At 30.7% G+C, this 20,139-nt stretch overlaps 1 protein-coding gene and 1 non-coding gene across 2 annotated transcripts; both read left to right on the forward strand.

Annotated features, from left to right (window-relative positions):
* Positions 1-993: 993 nt before the first annotated feature.
* LOC125852308 (uncharacterized) lies at positions 994-7,259 on the forward strand. Its single transcript, XM_049532063.1, has 8 exons — positions 994-1,249; positions 3,659-3,761; positions 4,191-4,298; positions 5,272-5,381; positions 5,494-5,601; positions 5,693-5,738; positions 5,959-6,090; positions 6,929-7,259. The coding sequence occupies exons 1-8, from the start codon at positions 1,041-1,043 to the stop codon at positions 7,010-7,012; spliced, it is 900 nt and encodes a 299-aa protein (XP_049388020.1). The 5' UTR covers positions 994-1,040; the 3' UTR covers positions 7,013-7,259.
* Positions 7,260-10,637: 3,378 nt separating this feature from the next.
* On the forward strand, positions 10,638-10,709 carry TRNAH-GUG (transfer RNA histidin (anticodon GUG)). The gene has a single exon. It is a non-coding gene; the product is annotated as a tRNA-His (tRNA).
* The last annotated feature ends 9,430 nt before the right edge of the window (positions 10,710-20,139 follow it).

Consider the following 20,139-nt stretch of genomic DNA (forward strand, 5'->3'; position numbering starts at 1 on the left):
CAATAATGGGATTGTAAATTTGTAATAAAGTGAACATTGAATGAGAAATTAATCTCATGTAAAGAGAGAGAGAAAGGGGTCACGAATATGTTAGCACTTCATTTTTTTTTATTCTATCACTCGGTGTCTGATATCCACATTAGAGTCTGGTTAATTTGGATTTGTGATGCGTAGAGATCTATTCGAGGGAAAGCGCCTCCTATCAAAGATTTTTCCATACTTATGACTTGAACTCGAGACCCTTGATTAAGAAAAAAACAGCCGCATCCGCTGTACCATATCTTTTGATGATGTAATATGATAGCTCTTCGTGCAATATAGTTGTGAAATGATACTATTATCAACGAATTGTAAATTATTATTTTTTTCTCATGTGATTAATCTAAACAACCGCTCACTGACCATTTAAATGGCATATAGTTACATTTTTGCGTAGCTCATAAAATTACTTTACATAATTTAGCCATCTCTAAGAACATATTCTTATTAATTTTTCTTTCATAAAACAACATTAAAAACGCCTTATTTCTACTTCTTTCCATCATGAAAAATTGGATAGACCACAACTCGATCCACTTTCAGTAGGACTGAATTTTTATTCCAAAAATCATTTGAATAATTCACCTTCGATCTCCATTTCAGTCGATTTATCAAAAATAATTATTTTGCTAATATTGTATATCATGTTTTTAAGAAAAAAATATGAAAGTTTCATATATTACCATATACCGAATGTATATTATTATATATCAGATTGAGTTTTGGGTTAAAGATATATGGTATAAGTTTGGGCTGATTTAGGTAATTGTATTTTTGGAAATTTTCTCTGTATAATATATGTATGGTATTTATATAACTATGTATAATAAAGATAGCATTGCTGAAAAAAATGTCAACAATAAATCTATCCGACTATTTGTGTAATGATGTCTTATATAATAGTGTATGGGCTTATATCATGTTAGGCCCAAATACCTTTGTGATACAAAGCCCATTATATTTGTTTGATTTGCTCTTACAGAGCACCGTTACCGGCGAAGATGACCGCTGTACAACTGCCGAAGCAGAAGGTACATGTGCTGGAAGGACACGCCGGAGCTGTTTTGGCGGCGAGGTTCAATAGCAACGGCGAGTACGCACTGAGCTGCGGCAAAGACCGTACCATCCGGCTATGGAATCCTCACCGTGGAATTCACATCAAAACTTACAAAGCTCACGGCCGTGAAGTCCGCGATGTCCATGTCACTCAGTAACATTCTTATCTTTTCCTATTCTTCTTCTCTCAATTTTTTTTTTAGCTGAAGAGTATGAATAATCACATCCTCTTTTACCTGTTCTTCATTGCATAACAATGTAGATGGTGGAAAAAGGAATTTTTGTGTTATTTCCTTTTTGCTTGTTTAAATTGTATTTGGTTTTAGGAGAAGTGAGGGGATGTAAAAGATAGGGGGAAAAAAGCTATTGGTTTACTTCTTCCAGGAGATGTTTTAGGATTCTTAGTTATAGCCTGATTATATTGGTTGGAAAGAGAGTAAAAGTTACTCCCTGTTTTAAATTGAATGTCTAATGTTAATTTTTCAGGTTGGTGAAGAAGGTTAAATCTTTCATTGTAAAGTATTTATTGAGAGAATGTGTAGTCGTGTGTAAGCTTTTTGGTTTTGTAGAATAAACTAGAGAAAATTGCTTGGACAATTTTAAAGGGGTTCCCTTGTAGAACCTTTCAAGGAATATATATATATATGTGTGTGTGTGTGTGTGTGTGTGTGTGTGTATGCATGTATCTCATGTGGTTCTGTAAATAGTTTATTCTAGCTAGAGTCGACAAAATTTTGATACAAACTAAAAGAGAAATGTCGTCATTCAATTTGAAATGAGGGAGTATATATTTCTTCCTCCGTATCCACCTTTGGAGGGATTGGAAAAAAGCTGAATATAGAAAGGGTATCTAATCCATCAACATATTCACTTATCCTCCTCTTTTTTACCTACACTAGCAATATAAGAAAAAGAAGATAACTAAGAACCTACACCATAATATGATTATGTACAAAAGCCACACATTCTTATATACAATTAGGGACCTCATGGGTGCTCCATAAAGAAACTAAAGGTACCTTCTCCATCCACCCTTTCTTATTTATTTCAATTAAGCATGGTGTTAATGCATAAGAAGATCCATGGCTGTTTTAGAAAAGCTGGTGAAGAGAACCTGAGACTATGTTTTATTCCTATTTAAACTAAACTTTCTTAGGTAGATGTTGCCAGGTTCAGCACCTGAAGATATAATATGAGTTACTGATTCATCTTGCAGCCAAACTTGATAAAAGCTTAAAGTTTTGTTTATCAGTAGTAAAAGATATCATTAACAAGAAGAAGAACACTAAGCTAGCGCGTCAAAACATAGTTACAAATTGTGCAAATTCCCAATCATATCTAATATGGCATCCATATCTTTTATAAAGACCAGGTAGCACCAAAAATCTAGCTAAGAAAGAGTTCTAAACTTAAGGCCAAGTATAATAGTATATTTGTTGATTTTCCTTCAAAATGTCTGTAGTTTCTTTCTGTCCAAATTGTCCGCCAAATAACAATAGGAATCATGTTCTAGATTCTTTTTGTGTGAATACATAGTCTCTCTCTGATCCAGCTCTTCAAAAACTCCATACACCAAGCTACTCCTAGAATTCCATTGAACAAGCTCCACTGCATGTGAGTTCTTACAATGCAAGAACAAATGACCGAAATCTTCAGGATGCTCTTCGCAAAGGGGGCATCTGCAAAGTTGGAAATCACATCATGAATGTTTTTTTGAGTGGTTTAGGCTTCTCTAACCACTAACCAAGTGAGACAAGATACTTTCAGGGGCACTAATTGTGCCAAATCTTCTTCCAAGGCCAAAAATCTCTAATGTCAAAAGCGCGATTTGACTGAAAAGTTACCATTTTGTTGACCCCTACAGGTTATGGAATCAATCTTTGATTGGTTCAGAAAAGTGTTATTAAGAAAATGTAGAAAGTTGACATGTACTTTGTACTTCCCAATCATTCAAGTTTCTTCTCAGAAAGAGATCCCATCCTTGAGCAGTACTCAGCTCTCTCAGCATTATATTAAGAAGATATGCTGTAAGTCTCGGAAACAAGTCTTTTAAAGGAGAGTGCCCCAACCAAGCAACTTCACAAAAGCTAATTTCTGTTCTTTTTCCAAGTGAGAAACCAGAATATCATTTAACTTGCTCCAAAATGAATGCATGTGCTTCCAGGTTCCTACTCTAAAATAAGCACTTGAACCTTTTGTAACCCAGGGACTTTCAAGGGAAAACTTTTCAACTAGAACCTGTTATAAAGCTTAAACTTCTAAGTACTTAACACTGGTGTTTGTCAACTGGTTATTTAATAATGAATGAAAAGGTTAAAGTCAATATACTGATTTAAAAAAGGAAAAGTCAGTGCGAAGAATTAAACTTTGTAAATAGTAACACATCTTGTGTGCATTTATATGTTTTTGTTGGATATTGTATCCTTCTTTATAATCAATTATTCAAGTCTCTAGAATTTAGATTATACGGCTTGATTTTATCATTCTTTTGGCCTGATTCCAAAGTCTTTTTAATGATGCAAAAATTTTGATGGCTCGTATGCCTCTACTGTTAATATTGTAGGGACAATTCAAAACTTTGTTCGTGTGGTGGCGATCGACAAGTATTTTATTGGGATGTCTCAACAGGTCAAGTAATTCGCAAATTTCGTGGCCATGACAGTGAGGTTGATACAAATTCTTATTCCTAAATTCAAAATGCAAAGAAAGCTTCATTGGAAATTTTTAACAAGTATAATACATAAAGTCTGTTCAAATCAGTTGGTAAATACTATATGGAGGCAGATTTTTTTCAGAAATATATTGTGAGAAAGTATAAGTTATAACCATTGAAACAATATATACAGAAGTACTGCCACTACCATCACTAGGTATTGCCATGGGCCATCACTATTCGCAGATAGAAATTAATGCAACCTTCTATAGCTAATCCTATCATCATTAATTCACCATCACCACTCCAGCACTGCCTAGTATAGCTTTAGTGCCAACCTATATTTCCTGAAGCTGCTGCAACCCTACCCATCTACCTTGCATCCAACTGATTCAGCAGTGCATCCACTGCTTGTATAACAGTTTCCTCTTTTCTCTGCCAGGTGAATGCTGTGAAGTTTAATGAATATGCTTCTGTTGTAGTATCAGCAGGATATGATAAATCATTGCGTGTTTGGGATTGCAAATCTCGCAGCACTGAACCAATTCAGGTGAATAACTTCCCTTTGATTTGCAAGATCTATCTGGATAAACATCTTCAGTAGCACTAAAAGTTAGGATTAAGCTTCTGCAAAACCAAATAAGTTGGATATGAGGAAATAAATTGGGTGGACCAAGTGTGCAACCTTTCATGTTAAACACCATGTCTAGGCTGAAGGGAATAGAGGTTTGTTTTTGAGTTGTGAATGGTGCTTTGATCTCTGACAGTGTTTCAGATGGAAGGAAGGACTTGTCCCACTATTGAACTCAAAACACCCATCCATTGCTTCCTTGGGAGAGTATTTTCTCTTCTAATTCAATGCCCTGTAACACTGCAGAGACCAGAAGTCACAAAAATCAGAACGCATCTTCACATTGGATTATGTTAATAATATGTTCCTCAACTGATCTACTTTTTAGCTTAATTTGGAAAGTAAGTTCAAAGGAAGAAAAAAAAAACACTTGATCTTTAACTGGTAGGACTGTACAGGAAAAACTTACAAGGGGAATAAACTCAATATGTAGTATAAGATGCAATCCGTGGACTATTTTTAGTATCAACACTCCACAGGTAATCAAATGAGAACAAGGAAAATGAACTTGGAGGGGAGAGGAGAGGAGAGAGATTTGGTAACTGAAACATCGATCCCATGAGAAATGTTTGGCCAAGACATGCTAGATTCCACCAAATGTACATATGGAACCTAATGAACATGTCATATGATATTAGAAGTTATAGAGGGTGTTTATGCTTGTCTTGCTCTTTGTCTGGACATTCAAGACAGGGGTCCATTTATTTGACACCTACTGACGAGAATTTGACTCAATGAGAAATTTACTATGGACAGTTGAATTAGCCTACTTGGGATGTCGAGCGAAATTTCAATTTTACTCCTTTATTACGAGGCCCTTGGTGCCATCTTTTGTTTTTCCTTTTTGGTCTTTTAATGGATAACGTATTTGAGCTGGTTTGTAAATTTGCAGATCATTGATACCTTTCTAGATAGTGTGATGTCTATTTGTCTCACAAAAACTGAGATAATTGCTGGAAGTGTTGATGGAACAGTTCGAACATTTGACATCAGAGTTGGTAGGTATGTACTACTGCCTATATGCTAACATTGTTAGTTTCCTTTCTCATTTCTGCTCTGGGATGTTATATTCGAAAAGGATTGTTAGTTAATGTAATGTATATGTTCTCTGTAGAGAGATATCTGATAATTTCGGTCAGCCTGTCAACTGTATCTCTCTTTCAAATGATGGCAACTGTATATTAGCAAGTTGCCTGGATTCAACCCTTCGACTTCTGGACAGGTAATTTCTTTTGCAAATCTGTCATCTTGTTTCCTTTGCTTTTGGTAGCCCTTGTTATTCATACCGTCTTGTTTCTAATTGCTTTCAACAGGTCTAGCGGTGAACTATTGCAAGAATATAAGGGCCATATTTGCAAGGTTTGGATGGAAATCTGGTTCTGAGTTGTGGTCTATCGTTCATATAGCAATCATTTTTCTCTGTTACAAAAAGTAAATTAATAAATAGGAACTTTTTTCTAAAGATCCCTGCTTTGGCACTTTGATGGCTCTCCTTTTTCTTTTCTTGATTTTATCTGCTTTCCAGGTAAAGCAGTGTAATAGTCACTAATCATTCTGTTTAACTATTTTCTTCTTGTAGTCTTTCAAAACAGACTGCTGCCTTACAAACAGTGATGCACATGTGGCTGGCGGCTCGGAAGATGGCTATATTTACTTCTGGGATCTGGTCGATGCGTCAGTTGTATCCAGCTTCCGAGCGCATGATTTAGTGGTAAAGTATTTATTATAGATGCATCTAGCAGACTAGCTACAAAATATATTCTATTTTCTGTGAAGGATCCCAAATTTGATTAGTTAGGAAATATCATTCTAATCTCTTGATTGGTGCTTATTTTATTCTTTTACACTATTTACTTCTGTTACCCCAGATATTTTTACTCAAGCTAGTCTTACCAATACAGATAAAAGTGTTGGCTCAACATCCTAAGGTAGACCACCCACTAAGAAAGAACAGAGAAGAGTTAAAACTGAGAAAGGGAAAAAGGCTTTAGAGATAGACGTTCTGAGTGCTTCCAATGTCCTTTATCCAAGATATACTTGCAGATAGGGATCTAAATCTGCTTGCCCTGACATATTGCCCTCAGTTAGCTCCATTTCAAACTGTTTGCATTCATATGAAACAGTGTTCAGTTGTAGTATGCTGTGTATTATGAACTGTATTTGACATATAATACGCTATACTTTGGTTATTCCTCGTCTTCTTAGATTCCTTGTCACCGTGTTCTTACTATTCTTTGGAATTGTCTTCTCATTGACAAGTAAATAAGTTGTTATCATCTAGAAATGGTACTAGCGCACCTACTGAAGTAGAAAGAAAATCCCTTCTGGCCAATATATGAAATATAATCATGCATTACTGCTCTCTTAACCTTCTCACTAATCAGTATATTCCAGTTCAGTCTGATGATTTCTTGATCCCATTGTGCATAAGATTTTCAGGTGCTACATGTTCAAACCCCTCTATCAAGTGCTCCGACATGCTATAGGAATGATACTAAAACTTGAACTATTTTGGGGTAATTTTAATGTGTGATTCTTCTCCGTTGCAGGTAACTAGCGTAAGTTATCACCCAAAAGAAAGCTGCATGATAACTTCTTCTGTAGATAGCACAGTCCGAGTTTGGAAAGCATGAGATATGGAACCAAAAGGGCATCTGATCTTTGCCTCATAACGCCACATGAAGAAAGTAGTGTACTCGAATCAAACCAGCTGTTTATGAGAGGCAACCGCTCACTTAGTCATGCATGAGAATTATCGCAAAGCTAATACCTCAATATCATCACAAAGGTGTCAATCTGGATTTTCATACTTACATATTGGTGAGCTTGACTCTTCCCATTTCAAGTTTGTAACTACTATTTATCTGGTGGCTCTGACGTGATCATTCATTCATGATATGGTTGTGTCGTAGAATTTATTAGAGAATTTTTATTTTTTGAACCTCTGACTTCATCTCCTCACGCCCCTGCCCCCCCCCCCCCCCCCCCCCCCCCCTCCCCCAGTATGTGATTGGGGAGGGCAGGTGGTTTTCATATAGAATGATGTAGCTTTTTGAGAGTATCCCTTTTCACTTCATTATGTAAACATGGAAAGTAGTTCCTCTAACTCAATGATAAATATAAAGAAAAACAAAATTTTGGACTACCTAACTATTTCATGCTATTACATTCTTCCTTTAAAGATTTTTCAAATAAAGCGCGAGTACATCGGTGGCGACTGGTGAGAGACGGAGGGGTAGTCTCACACTCCATCGAACCAGACATAGAAGCAGGTGATCTAACAAGACAATGAGCAATCTGATTCACTGATTTCTTAACATACAACATAGAGAAAAACGATAAACTCTTTGAGAAGAGTTTTATAATCGAAAGACTAAAGCATCAAAATAAGAGTAATTCATCAAATTTCCTTCTAGAGCTTTATAGGGTATTCATAACTCATTTTCAGTGCATGCCTGTATGATTAAACAAGTTATGACACTATCAGAAAGCATAATTGTGGAATTGAAAGAAATAGCGCTCACTGATCACTTTTGTCCATTGTCTTTGAGAATAAACACCATCATAAAATTTCTAAGTTTCAGAGCTAAGGAACTCCACGAACAACCGCCTTTGGAGTTTCGCCTGTGAAATTGGAAACTCCATGACCCTATTAGAAAGCATAGCTGCTGACCCATGGGCCTGTATCATTTAGCAGCATATTTTGCACATTACATAAGTATGATACAAATATTGGTTACAAAATTTATGATTTGACTTTGAAAAGAAACATGAACAAACTTTATTTTATTTTCCTCTTTAAGTGACCTTGCTTGTGTGTGTGAGGTGAAAAATTGCTTATTTTCCTCTCAAAGTACAAGGCTAAATTTGATTATTATTTTTCTTTCGTTACATATTCACGTAAAATTATTTAGACAACTTACCTTTATATTCTTCTAAAAATAGTCTAGTTTCAACTCTAGAAACAAAAATTCAGATTTAATAATTATCTGATTTTCTCGAAGTATAAACTAAAAAGAAATAATAAAAATATTATCAAAGTCACCATTTATAATAAATATATTATAAGTGTCACCTTTAATTAAATTATAAATTAAAGTTTACTATTGAGCCATATGATTAATCGTGTTTAAATAATATCTATATTACTTAATTTGTTATGTCGTCCAGTAGTAATATTTTATTTTAGTTAAATTCTACCATCCAAAAAGATGACAAGTACTTTTGTGACATAAATGTGATCTTATATTATATTATATTATATTATATCACTTAAAACCAATAAGTAAGTTAAAGTCAATATTCTAATAAAATCGTACTAGGTAGGCTTGGAATATCTTTAAGATATTTAACTTAACGGTCAGAAAGACTATATAATATAGCACTAAAATATAAAATGGAGAATTTTGTCAACAGCCAACTGATTCTCCTGCTTCGTTTATTAATTTAAAAAATAATATTGGACAAATAGAAAGAAAGACTTTTTGCTATTGTTGCTGATCAGATTCGTTGTTATTTTTGAATGCGCATAAGATAAATTTTATTCAATGTAATATGCTTCAAATTACATTAAGTGAACCTTATATAATGACCTCGATCGAGGAAATATCAAGAAGAAAAAAAGTTAAAAGAAAATTTCACATATGAAATATTACTTGCTCAATCAACTCGATCACTATTACGGGTATAATTAAATTGTGTAACATACTTTTCTATAGTTGGGGAAAATCTATGAGGTTAACACATGGAAAAAGAATAGTCAATTTTATCACATGTCAACTTACTAAAAATTGGACCGTTACAGCTGTTTTATTTTTGGCAATATTATATGGTGCCTAAATTAGCTGACCTTTTTACACTTTTGTTTTCTTTTGGTCTTATAATATTAATAATATTCCTTCTACTCAATATAACAATGAGCAACTTTTAGCACTAAAAAAAATATTATTATTGTAATTCCCTTTGCATTAAATAGTAGTGCAGAAGGACCCACCAAATATAGTGATGGATGAAAATTTAAATATTTCGAGTTTTAAATTTAAGGATTGATTATATTTAAGAATTTTGTTAATCTTTACCTTTTGATTATATATTTCTACTTTTAGATTTAAGGATTGATTATATTTAAGAATTTTATTAATCAGATTTAGTAAGTTTCGATTTCGAATATAAACCAAAAGCAAAGGCAAAGGTTGAGTTATTCTGAAGGGAGCTGAAAATACCAAAAAAGCTTTAGCATTGTGGGAATAGACTATTATTATTAGCACTTAGCAGTCACACGTAATATATAATATAAGTATAAGAATAATATATTTAGGAGAAATTATACTCAGCGAAATCTAGAAGGATAAAATATGCGCAGATCTTATCACTATCTTGTGAAGGTAGAATTGTAAAAAGGTTGTTTCTGAAGGACCATCGGCTCAAGTGCATCAAAATCAAGTAAAAGAAGAAGAAAACATAATCGTTTATAAGAAAAGTAGTGTAAAGTCTACAAGAAAATAAAACAATAACAACAGCAAAACACAATATATAAGTAATGCATGAATAAGTAAATCATGCATAAATAATATATAAATTTCCTTATAACTAATCTATATATTACAAATATGTGCTTAACTTTAACCTAGGGGTGTGCACTATTCGGATTAAACCGAATAACCAAACCAAATCAAACCGATTTTTTATTTGGATTGTTTTTTTTATTTTTCGGATTGGTTTTGGATTAATAAATTACTTTGTTTGGTTTTCTGGTTTGGTTTCGGATTTTAAAAAATAAAAACCGAATTTATATATATAATGCTTAGGTTTAGAATTAAGTTGGAGTTAATCACTTTTGTCCTCTTTTGGTTATTGTCTTTCATGATGATTACATTTATATTTTATGTTTGAACATCTATAATAACTATACTTATAAGTATTGTGTTTTAAGTTTTACTTATGATTTATATTAGAAAGTATATTTAAGAGATTCAATATTATTACTTTGGTTATGTTATTAATTATTGACATAACCGAATAACCAAACCGAATAAAGGAAAACCAAATCAAACCAAATTTATTTTGGATTGGATTGGGTTACACTTTTACAAAATCAAAAACAGAAAAATCCAAATTGAATAGTGCAAAACCAAACCGAAAAACTGAATGCACACCCCTACTCTAACCAGCTATCAAACGACTCTTCAAGGGATAATCAAAGTGTTCCAATTGAGTATAAGGGATTATTCATTATATTATGAGGATCTCAGCAACAAAGTGGCTGTAGTTTAGTGGTGAGAATTCCACGTTGTGGCCGTGGAGACCTGGGCTCGAATCCCAGCAGCCACACTAAACGCTTTTTTTTGAACTTATTTACTTCGTTTCATTTTACGTGGCACCTTTTGAGTAGTATTTTTCCGACATAATCAACATTAAAATTTGCATGAATATTAATATCTCTTAAGTTATAAAAATTTACTTTTTGCCGCGTTAAAATTTATTTTTGTTCACTTAAGCTCCTCTTATTACAAATTCACCGCACAAATTATGTGACAAAACTATCTATATAGTTACCTCGTTTATATTCTTTTTCGACTTTAGATTAACGTTCCATAACTTCAAATTTTGAAGCTTACATTGGAGAATTTAAGATTTACACTTTATAAGTTCAAATATTGAAGTTTATGTATGTAGATTAGGATTTATATTTCAGGAGTTTATTATTTAAAATTCTTAATTTCGAATTCATTATATTTTTAAATTTATATTTGAATTTGATGTAGTAGTTTTTATCGATTTTTTCACATAATTTTATGTTTCACGTCTAATGTACTAGATTCAGATGAACACAATGCAACCACCATCGGAAGCATCTTGTTCACAAAAATTTAGCACATATAACATAATAAAAACAATAATAATACTAATAATAGGATAATGAAATAAGAACTTAATACTAACTGATATTTCTCTATTCAAGCCCTTTTTGTGCTAATATTATACAAGAAAAAAAATCTAAAGAAAAAGTATCTAAAAAATCTACAATTTATATTTATATTTGGTATAGAAATCTCCATTTTCTATAACACATGTCATATTAGAATTTAAAAATATGAAGAACAGAATATGTTCGTATGCTAATTTCTGAATTTTTTAAGAATAATATTTTTATATAAAAAATCCTTACATAAAAATATTTTAAATGTTTAAAATTCTCACACCCAAAGGTAACATGCTTTCCTTTGCATTTTATTTTATTTTATTGAGTTTTGTGTGTGTNGGGGGGGGGGGGGGGGTAAAAAAAACACTCAGATAATTTAATTTTGTACGCAAAGATTTCCTTTTTAAATAAAGAATAAAATAACTAAAAGGAAATGGATTCATTTCTTTAATTTAACCAATGGAAATCACTTTCTTTATAAACAAGAGAAAAATAAAGACAAAGAAACAATTTTTTTTTGAATGATTTATTTGCATTACTTTCTTATGACTGCTAGTCTGCTACAGTAATCATTTATTTGGTTGGTTGCCCTTGCAAATATATTATAGGATAAATCATGTCAATTGTTGTTATACCTATAGGCAATAGATATATAATGACAGACTAAAATATTATTATCTTATTTTATTTTCCAGACCTCCTAATAAAGCTGACTTTCTATAGGAGTTTTAATTTCGAGATCGTTAAATAACAATGAAAAAGTATTATTCATCACTGCACCACAAGTCTATTATTATAACCTTTTACTTCCACAAAAAATTATTCATAATATTCATTTATCTATTTATTGAAAGTAAATTATATGTACTTATAATATTAAAAAATATTATTATTTAATTGATTATAAAGTAAATTACTTGTCATTACTTCAACTTATCATTTAATGATTATCATATAAAATTATCATCCAAATAATCTAAACCCCAAAAAGGGCAAAAGAAAGATTTGTTAGGTCTCAACTAAACCATGACAAGTGTAAGAAATTTATTGGGAACTTTATAAACAATGATTTTCACTTTTTTCCTTTCTCAAATTGCACATCAACCCAAGTGTTAGTTTTTGGAAACAATTTACTTTTAAATTCAGCCTTTGGCTTTAAGATTTCAAAAAAGCAAATTTATTAAAAAGGAAGTAGTAAAAATAATGTTTCACAACTTTTTAGAAAAACCAGTGAAATATGAGCATGTGTGATTCATTAATCATATACATAATCCCCTTTTGCTTGGTTGGTTCTTAAAATTGACAATATCACAAATTTCCCCCTTTTTCCCCACTTTTTAAGGATCTATGGGAACTTTCATGCATTGATTAAAAGTTGTTAGGTACATTTAATTAAATAACACAAGAAAAGTTTGTAGGTAGTTATGGCAAATTTCTTGTGACTTAACTCTTAAGTTGTGCCTTTGGAAATAATAAATCAACAAAGGAAGGAAAATGATGGAGAAAGTAAGTTCCATTCTGTCAACGGGATTGTGATAGAGCAGTAAGTATCTTTCATCTTTTACTAGAGGTTTTGGGTATGAGTCGACTGGATATATAGTCGCTTTTGTTAGAAAGCAATTTACTTTCATTTAAATATGAGATTTTCTTATGCAAATTTAAATTTAATTGAATTCTTTCGCTAATATCGAACACGAAGTGGAAAAAAAGAAATAAGTTTCTTTTCTTTTTCTAGGTAGGTTGTGTGAAGTTTAGAGGCCATTGATTTTTGGCCCTTCTTTTCTTTCCTAAAATGGAAACTAAATAGTATAGTATTATTTTCTTTCCTTTATAGGAGTACAATGTTCTAGCACATTAGAGATTTTTTTTTTATCTTTCTTTCTTATTGGAAGTGTAGTATTTATTATCTTTATCTAATGGAAAATATAATTTCAGGAAACTAAACAAATAAAAAAAAAACAAATTCATTTCTCATTCACACCACTTTCATTTAATAAAATCCCAATAATATTTAACCAAAAATACTAAGTAGTTAGGAGATTTACAAATTTTTCTTCAGTGAAAGCAAATTTGCAACGATCACGACTCATGTAACCAATCATAAAAAATTCTTACAATACAAATGAATTTTCTTTGTACACGACCTGATATACTTCGGAAGATGCAATGATATATATTTCTACTTTCTACTTTATTTAATTAACCAACAACTTTATTATAAAGATTGTTATCAATCATATTCATAAGCACTTCTTATTTATTTAAAACATTTTAGCTTTCTAGTGGAAAGTTACAGGTAGTTAGCTTCCTAGGGGAGAAAAGGGAAAATCAAATTTGGAGCCTCCCTACAATATTTTTCCATTCTTTTTGACCTTATTTTATATACAAAAGAGTTTAGTTTTACATGAACCTAAACACAATCTTTAAATGAAGCTTAATTATTAATGGTTTTGAGGAGTTTCTTTTTTCTTTCTTTTTTAAGAAAAAGAAAACTACTTTTCCACTCATAATACTAACTCATAATTTTTTATAAAGAAAAATTATAACTACAAACTACCAGACACATACTGTTTGCACAAACTTTTAAAAATTTAACAGTACTATAAAATATGTGCTTAAACTTTAACACTTATAAAAGGCAAAATCCTAGTACTATAGAACAAGTCAAAGAGAAAAGTGACTTTTCGAGTGAAAGTAAGGAAAATACTTTTCAAAAACCACATTTCATATTGATTATGTTTTTTCACCGTCCAATACACTTCACTTCACTCCATCCTCGTAATCCCCCGCATTATCCTCTACCCCTACTTTTTTTCCTCAATTTTTATATAATTTATTTAAATTATATACGCATATTTTTATAATAATATTTCTTTACTTACGTATCGATCGACACCCTATATGTAAATTTAGTGCCAGCATATGGTACTAGTTAATCTCCAATTAGACAGCTAATTATTAGGTACATGAATTGATATGTATCCTTCACCTTTAACATATAGATAGTCCATAGTGTAGGTCAGCTCAATTGAAAGCAGCCAAAACTAGAAACTAACAAACTCTCATTTGATTGCAATTTGTAGTTGATGACATTTGATTGCAATTTGTTGTTTTTTGGCTTTGGTCGGTGGTAGTGACATTGAGTTGGACAACAAAATTGTCACAATTCAATTTAAATACTGCTTCTTTCGTTTCAATTTATTAGTCTGATTTTGACCTGGAACAAAAATTAAAAGTGAAAGAAGATTTTTGAATATTGTGATTTTAAGCTAAAGATATGTATAATCTATTAAAATGTTATTTGATCTTGTGGTTTTAAGCATGTCTTGAAGAAAAATCAAATTATAGAGTTGTCAAAATAGTAAAGAGACATTCTCTTTAAAACGGATTGGAAAAAAAAGAAGACAAATTATTGAGTTTTATCGAACCTGTTATTATCTTTTAGCTCTGACCTTGCCACCAACATGTGTTACCCTTCAAGTGAAATCATGCTAGTGATGTACATGCTAGTGAATTGAGTTGATTTCGATATCAAATTTCAGATTTATAGTATCCATGAGGTCCCATAATTCTAGAAAACTCAGGTGTTTGATCAACTTTTAAGAGGAAAATTAAGTGTTTTTGAGTAGTTACAAAAAATGTTTTTCAAAAATTAAAACACTTTTAGAATATTGGTCAAACACAAAGTGAACTGAATTATAAGTATCCTTTTGTTTTAGTAGAGTTTATAAGATTCTTAAATTAAAAATCTATATATGCATTTCATAATGGTGTTATATGTACAATTTCCATGTCACATTGACAATCACAACTTTCACATATGAAGTATTGTCTTTTTTAACCCAAAAAGTTTTAAGAATCTATCTTTTGAACTCCTTGTCGAACCCAAAATTGTGCTACATAAGTATTGCTCAACATCAATTTTTATTTATAGATATTTCACCTCTAAGTATTTTAAGTATTTTGGAAAGTAGAATCTTTGAATTTCTTATAAGTATATATTGAATATAAAGTTTATGTAACTAAATATTTAAAGACAAATTTAACTTTTTATATTATAATTATGTGATTAATTGTTTACCGTTTAAATAATACAATTAAATTTGTACATATGATTTAATGACACGTGGATTGAATAATTGACCAAATGATAAGATTGTAATGAACTAGTTTGTAAGAAATAAATAGTAAAACATAATTAAACGATATGAATCAAAATATAGGTATATAATTGTGTGTTATCAACTTGAGAGCTTATCAGCCTAGAGAATTATTGCATAATAATAGTGTAAAAATAAAACTCAGATCGATGTCATTCAGTGAAATAAGATAATATTTGCAATTATTTGTCAAATGACGAGATTCATAAAATATGTCCTCTTAAAGCATAATAAAAACCTATTAATTGCTTATTATCGCTATTGAAAATGGTTGGTGATAATTTAATCGTTTTCGTGTAACGACAGAACATTTAAATTACTTCAATCTTATCTATATTTTGGTACCGTCTTTACGGAGTTAAATGAGCTCTTTGAATTTCTTGTATGAATATATTAAATATATGATTTATGTAACTAAATATTTAAAGGCTATATAAACCTTTTATATTATAACGTGATTACTTATTTACCGTTTAAATAATACAATTGAATTTGTACATATGATTTAATGATACGTGGGTTGAATATTTGACCAAATGATAACATTGTAATGAACCAGTTTGTAAGAAATAAATAGTAAAACAAATCAACGTATAAGTATACAATTGTGTGTTATCAACTTATTGAGAGCTTAGTAGCCCAAAGAATTATCGCATAACAATAGTGTAAGAATGAAATTCAGATCGATATCATTCAACAGTGAAATAAGATAAAATTTGTAATTGTTTGTCAAATGACGAGATTCATAAAATATGTCCTCTTAAAGCATATTAAAAACCTATTAATTACTCATTATCGCTATTGAATAATGATTTATTGACAATTTAATCGTCTTTGTGTAATGGCAGAACGATTAAATTATTTCAATCTTATTCACACTTTGGTACCGCTTCTATAGAGCTAAATGAGCTCTTTGAATTTCTTGTATGTTTATTAAATATAAAGTTTATGTAACTAAAATATTTAAAGGTGATTTAAACCTTTTATATTATAATTATGTGGTTAATTATTTACCGTTTAAATAATACAATTGAATTTGTACATATAATTTAACGACACGTGAGTTCAGTGTTTTAAAAAACTCAGTTGGGATTCGCCTCAGGGCTCACCCTAAGGCAGGGCTTTAGCAAAACCCCCTGAGACTCAAGTGTGGGGCTTAATTCTGTAAGACTTACACCCTAAGCGCCCGACTGTACACCCTAAGGCTGGCAAACGGACCGGTTTTTGTCCGGTCTGGTTCCCGTACCGGTAAGACCGGTACCGGTTGAACCGGTCTTATAGGTACCGAAACGGAACCCGGATTTTTATCCGGTTGATCCGATTCGGTAAGAACCGGTTCCGGTCTGGTAAGAACCGNAGTGTTTTAAAAAATTCAGTTGGGACTCGCCCTAGGGCGGGGCTTTAGCAAAACACCCCGAAACTCAAGTGTGGGGCTTAGTTCTGTAAGACTTACGCCCTAAGCGCCTGACTGTACACCCTATGCACACCCAACGTCCAACGCTCGAGGCTCGCCTAATAGATCTTATACAAATTATGTGTTAGAATCTTTAGTTAACATTGTCGACCCTCATAATTCTTGAATGATTGTATGATACTTAATAATTTTTAATCTATGGAGATAAGAAGATTGAGAATAACTCAAATAACAAGCTTTAGTATCACATCTTTCCTATTTGGTAACACTGTGAAAGTAATTATATAACATTTCTTTTAAAAATACATCACAAAATTTACTTTTTCACTTATAATTGGTCTTCATGATTTTATCATATGTCTCAAAATAATTATATTTTATTTAGCTATTTGAAAGTAATTTTATTTTTATTCGTGATGGGGTGATGTTTTTATTATAATACTAGTAACTAGGAAGGTTATTGATTATTTTCTTTTAGGGGGTAAATAGTATAGTATGATAAAAAATATTTTTGAGAAATAATGATTCATTTATTATTAGAAAGTTAAGATATTAAATTATTTATACTTGTATAATCATATTATAACTTTTATTTTCTATTAGTTTATTTAATCATATTTGTAATTATTTCAAACTATTGATTTATTTTTATAATTTTGTATTATTATATTATTATACTATATTATAAATTAAAATTTTAAAAATCCATAAAGCTTACGCCCCACGTCTCGAGGCTTACGCCTCGCCTTTTAAAACATTGCGTGGGTTGAATATTTGACCAAATGACAAGATTGTAATGAACTAGTTTGTAAGAAATAAATAGTAAAAGAAATAATTAAGCAATATGAATCAAAATATAGGTATACAATTGTGTGTTATCAACTTGAGAGCTTAGCAGCCTAAAGAATTATCGCATAATATTAGTGTAAGACTAAAACTCAGATCGATGTCATTCAATAGTGAAATAAGATAAAATTTGTAATTGTTTTTCAAATGACGAGATTCATAAAATATGTTCCCTTAAAGCATATTAAAAACCTATTAATTGCTAATTATCGCTATTGAATAATGATTGTTGACAATTTAATCGTCTTTGCGTAACAGCAGAATGTTTAAATTACTTTAATCTTATCTGTATTCTGGTACCGCTTCTACGGAGTTAAATGAGCTCTTGTTTGAAACACTGAACATTAATAGAACGTGACAAACTTCTTACGAATCAACGCGTTTTTCTTTAATGACCTCTAGAATGTTATTATTCATTGACTCAAATTGACCTGTCACTTTTATCACGTGTCATCTTCTGATTCATCCACCTATTGCTTTCAGAATTTACCCTATACTTCAATAAGTAACAATTATTTCGCTTTTCCAATATAAAAGTCTTCAAATATTGAAAGATAATTCTTTTGAATATTTTAATAATAACACAAGAATATTATAGTATTAATGCATTTTTGACGGATAAATAATGTTGTAGTGGGAAGAAAGTGTCTTTTGTGTAAATTGAAGTCCGTTTTCCTCAACAACAATGCATATTTTAAAATTTACCAATAAAATAATTGTTTTTTATATATAGAAAATTGAGGAATTTTTTGGTCGTACATAATCCACTATGACATGTAAAATGGAATACTCTTGACCTTTGCAAAGAAATAAGAAAAATTGGTATTAATGTACAATAATTTTTTATATATTGTTATCACAACATAGGATATGTTAAGAACTTTTATTTTGATTTTCCTTATTCAAGCTGTTTACATGTAAAACGATATATTTGAATTTCTATTATGGTTTAAAGACACGCACGTCATTTAGATTAATCTTATGATGAATAATAATGAAATAAATTATTACAAAGAAAAATAAGTAAACATAAGAATAGTAGAGCGATTCATGAGCAATATTATATTAGATCTCACTTCTCAATGTACTCGAAATAACTAGAAAGCCGAAAAACAAAGAGTTTTTAAGTTGTGAGCATGCATGTTTAATCAAGGTTCTAAACCTCACCAACATGAGTTGTGGTGTACTGGTGGGAGTGTTTCACCCTTAACCAGATGTCTCGGGTTCAAGTCCTGGGTATGGAGAAAATCCTGTTGGGAGTGCCACCCCCGAATGGGCCCTGCAGAGCGCGATCTAGATTTAGTCGAAGCTCCAATGTGGGCTCCGAACACCGGATGGGAAACCAAAAAAACAAAAAGTTCTAAAACCTCTAATAAAAGTTCACCCATACACTTCTCATATTTTTATTTTTATCTTTTTTCGTATTTTTTATTTTACCCTTTATTTTATTAAAAAGTTCTTAATTTATGTACTTGTTTTTATTTATTTTTTCCTGTCAAGACAAGACTATTGGACCTGTGAACACGGGTCGTTGGACTTTTTTTTATGACAATAATCGAATAACGAGGACTTAAAATATTTACTTAAATGAAAAAAAAGTTAGCAAAATAAGATATAAGTGCTACATATATATGAAAGAATTAATTTTAAGTTTTTTTGGTCTTAGTGACATATTTAATTTCAATTTATTTTAGATGTATAACTTGACATATGAGTTATATTTTTGTAAATAACGGTTCATTATTTTAGCTTTTGAAAAGAAAAAAAAGAACGATATCCGACTTGAATTGATTGACTATATCATGTGCAAGAATTATATTCAAGAATATCTTGTTTATGTTATTGTTCATTTGTTAGACCATAAATCTTTGTATTGATTTATTAATAACATATAATCACAAATATTTATTTTATATAATTAAAGAATATGAGGATATATAATTTATTAATACGATTAAAATATTATGTTACATTGATTATAATTTATGAATGATAATTTACTTATTTGATAAAATTATATAAAAATTTAAAAAATTGCATAGTTTTCACAAAATCATATAAGCTTCATACTTATTACTACTTAAAAATTTAATATATATTGAAATAAAACTTCAATTTAAGTCAACCTGATTTTCCGTAAAGCAATATAATATTAACAAGTAAAAAGCCAGTGAACTGTGCTTTTATATCTCGTTGTACTCGTACTAGTCAATGGTCAAGTACTATAGTACAAAAAATAATACTAATATTATTACATACATTCACTGTTACAAGTACTATGGTATAAAAAAATAATATTTATATTACAAATTAAATACATTCACTGCAATTGTAACATTCCATATTACTATAGTAAAATAACTTCTCTCTCTTCAGACAATAATTAAAAAAAAAAAAAAGCTATTTTTTTTTTTTTTT

The sequence above is a fragment of the Solanum stenotomum genome, unplaced genomic scaffold, assembly GCF_019186545.1.
Source record: "Solanum stenotomum isolate F172 unplaced genomic scaffold, ASM1918654v1 scaffold3345, whole genome shotgun sequence".
NCBI lineage: Eukaryota > Viridiplantae > Streptophyta > Magnoliopsida > Solanales > Solanaceae > Solanum > Solanum stenotomum.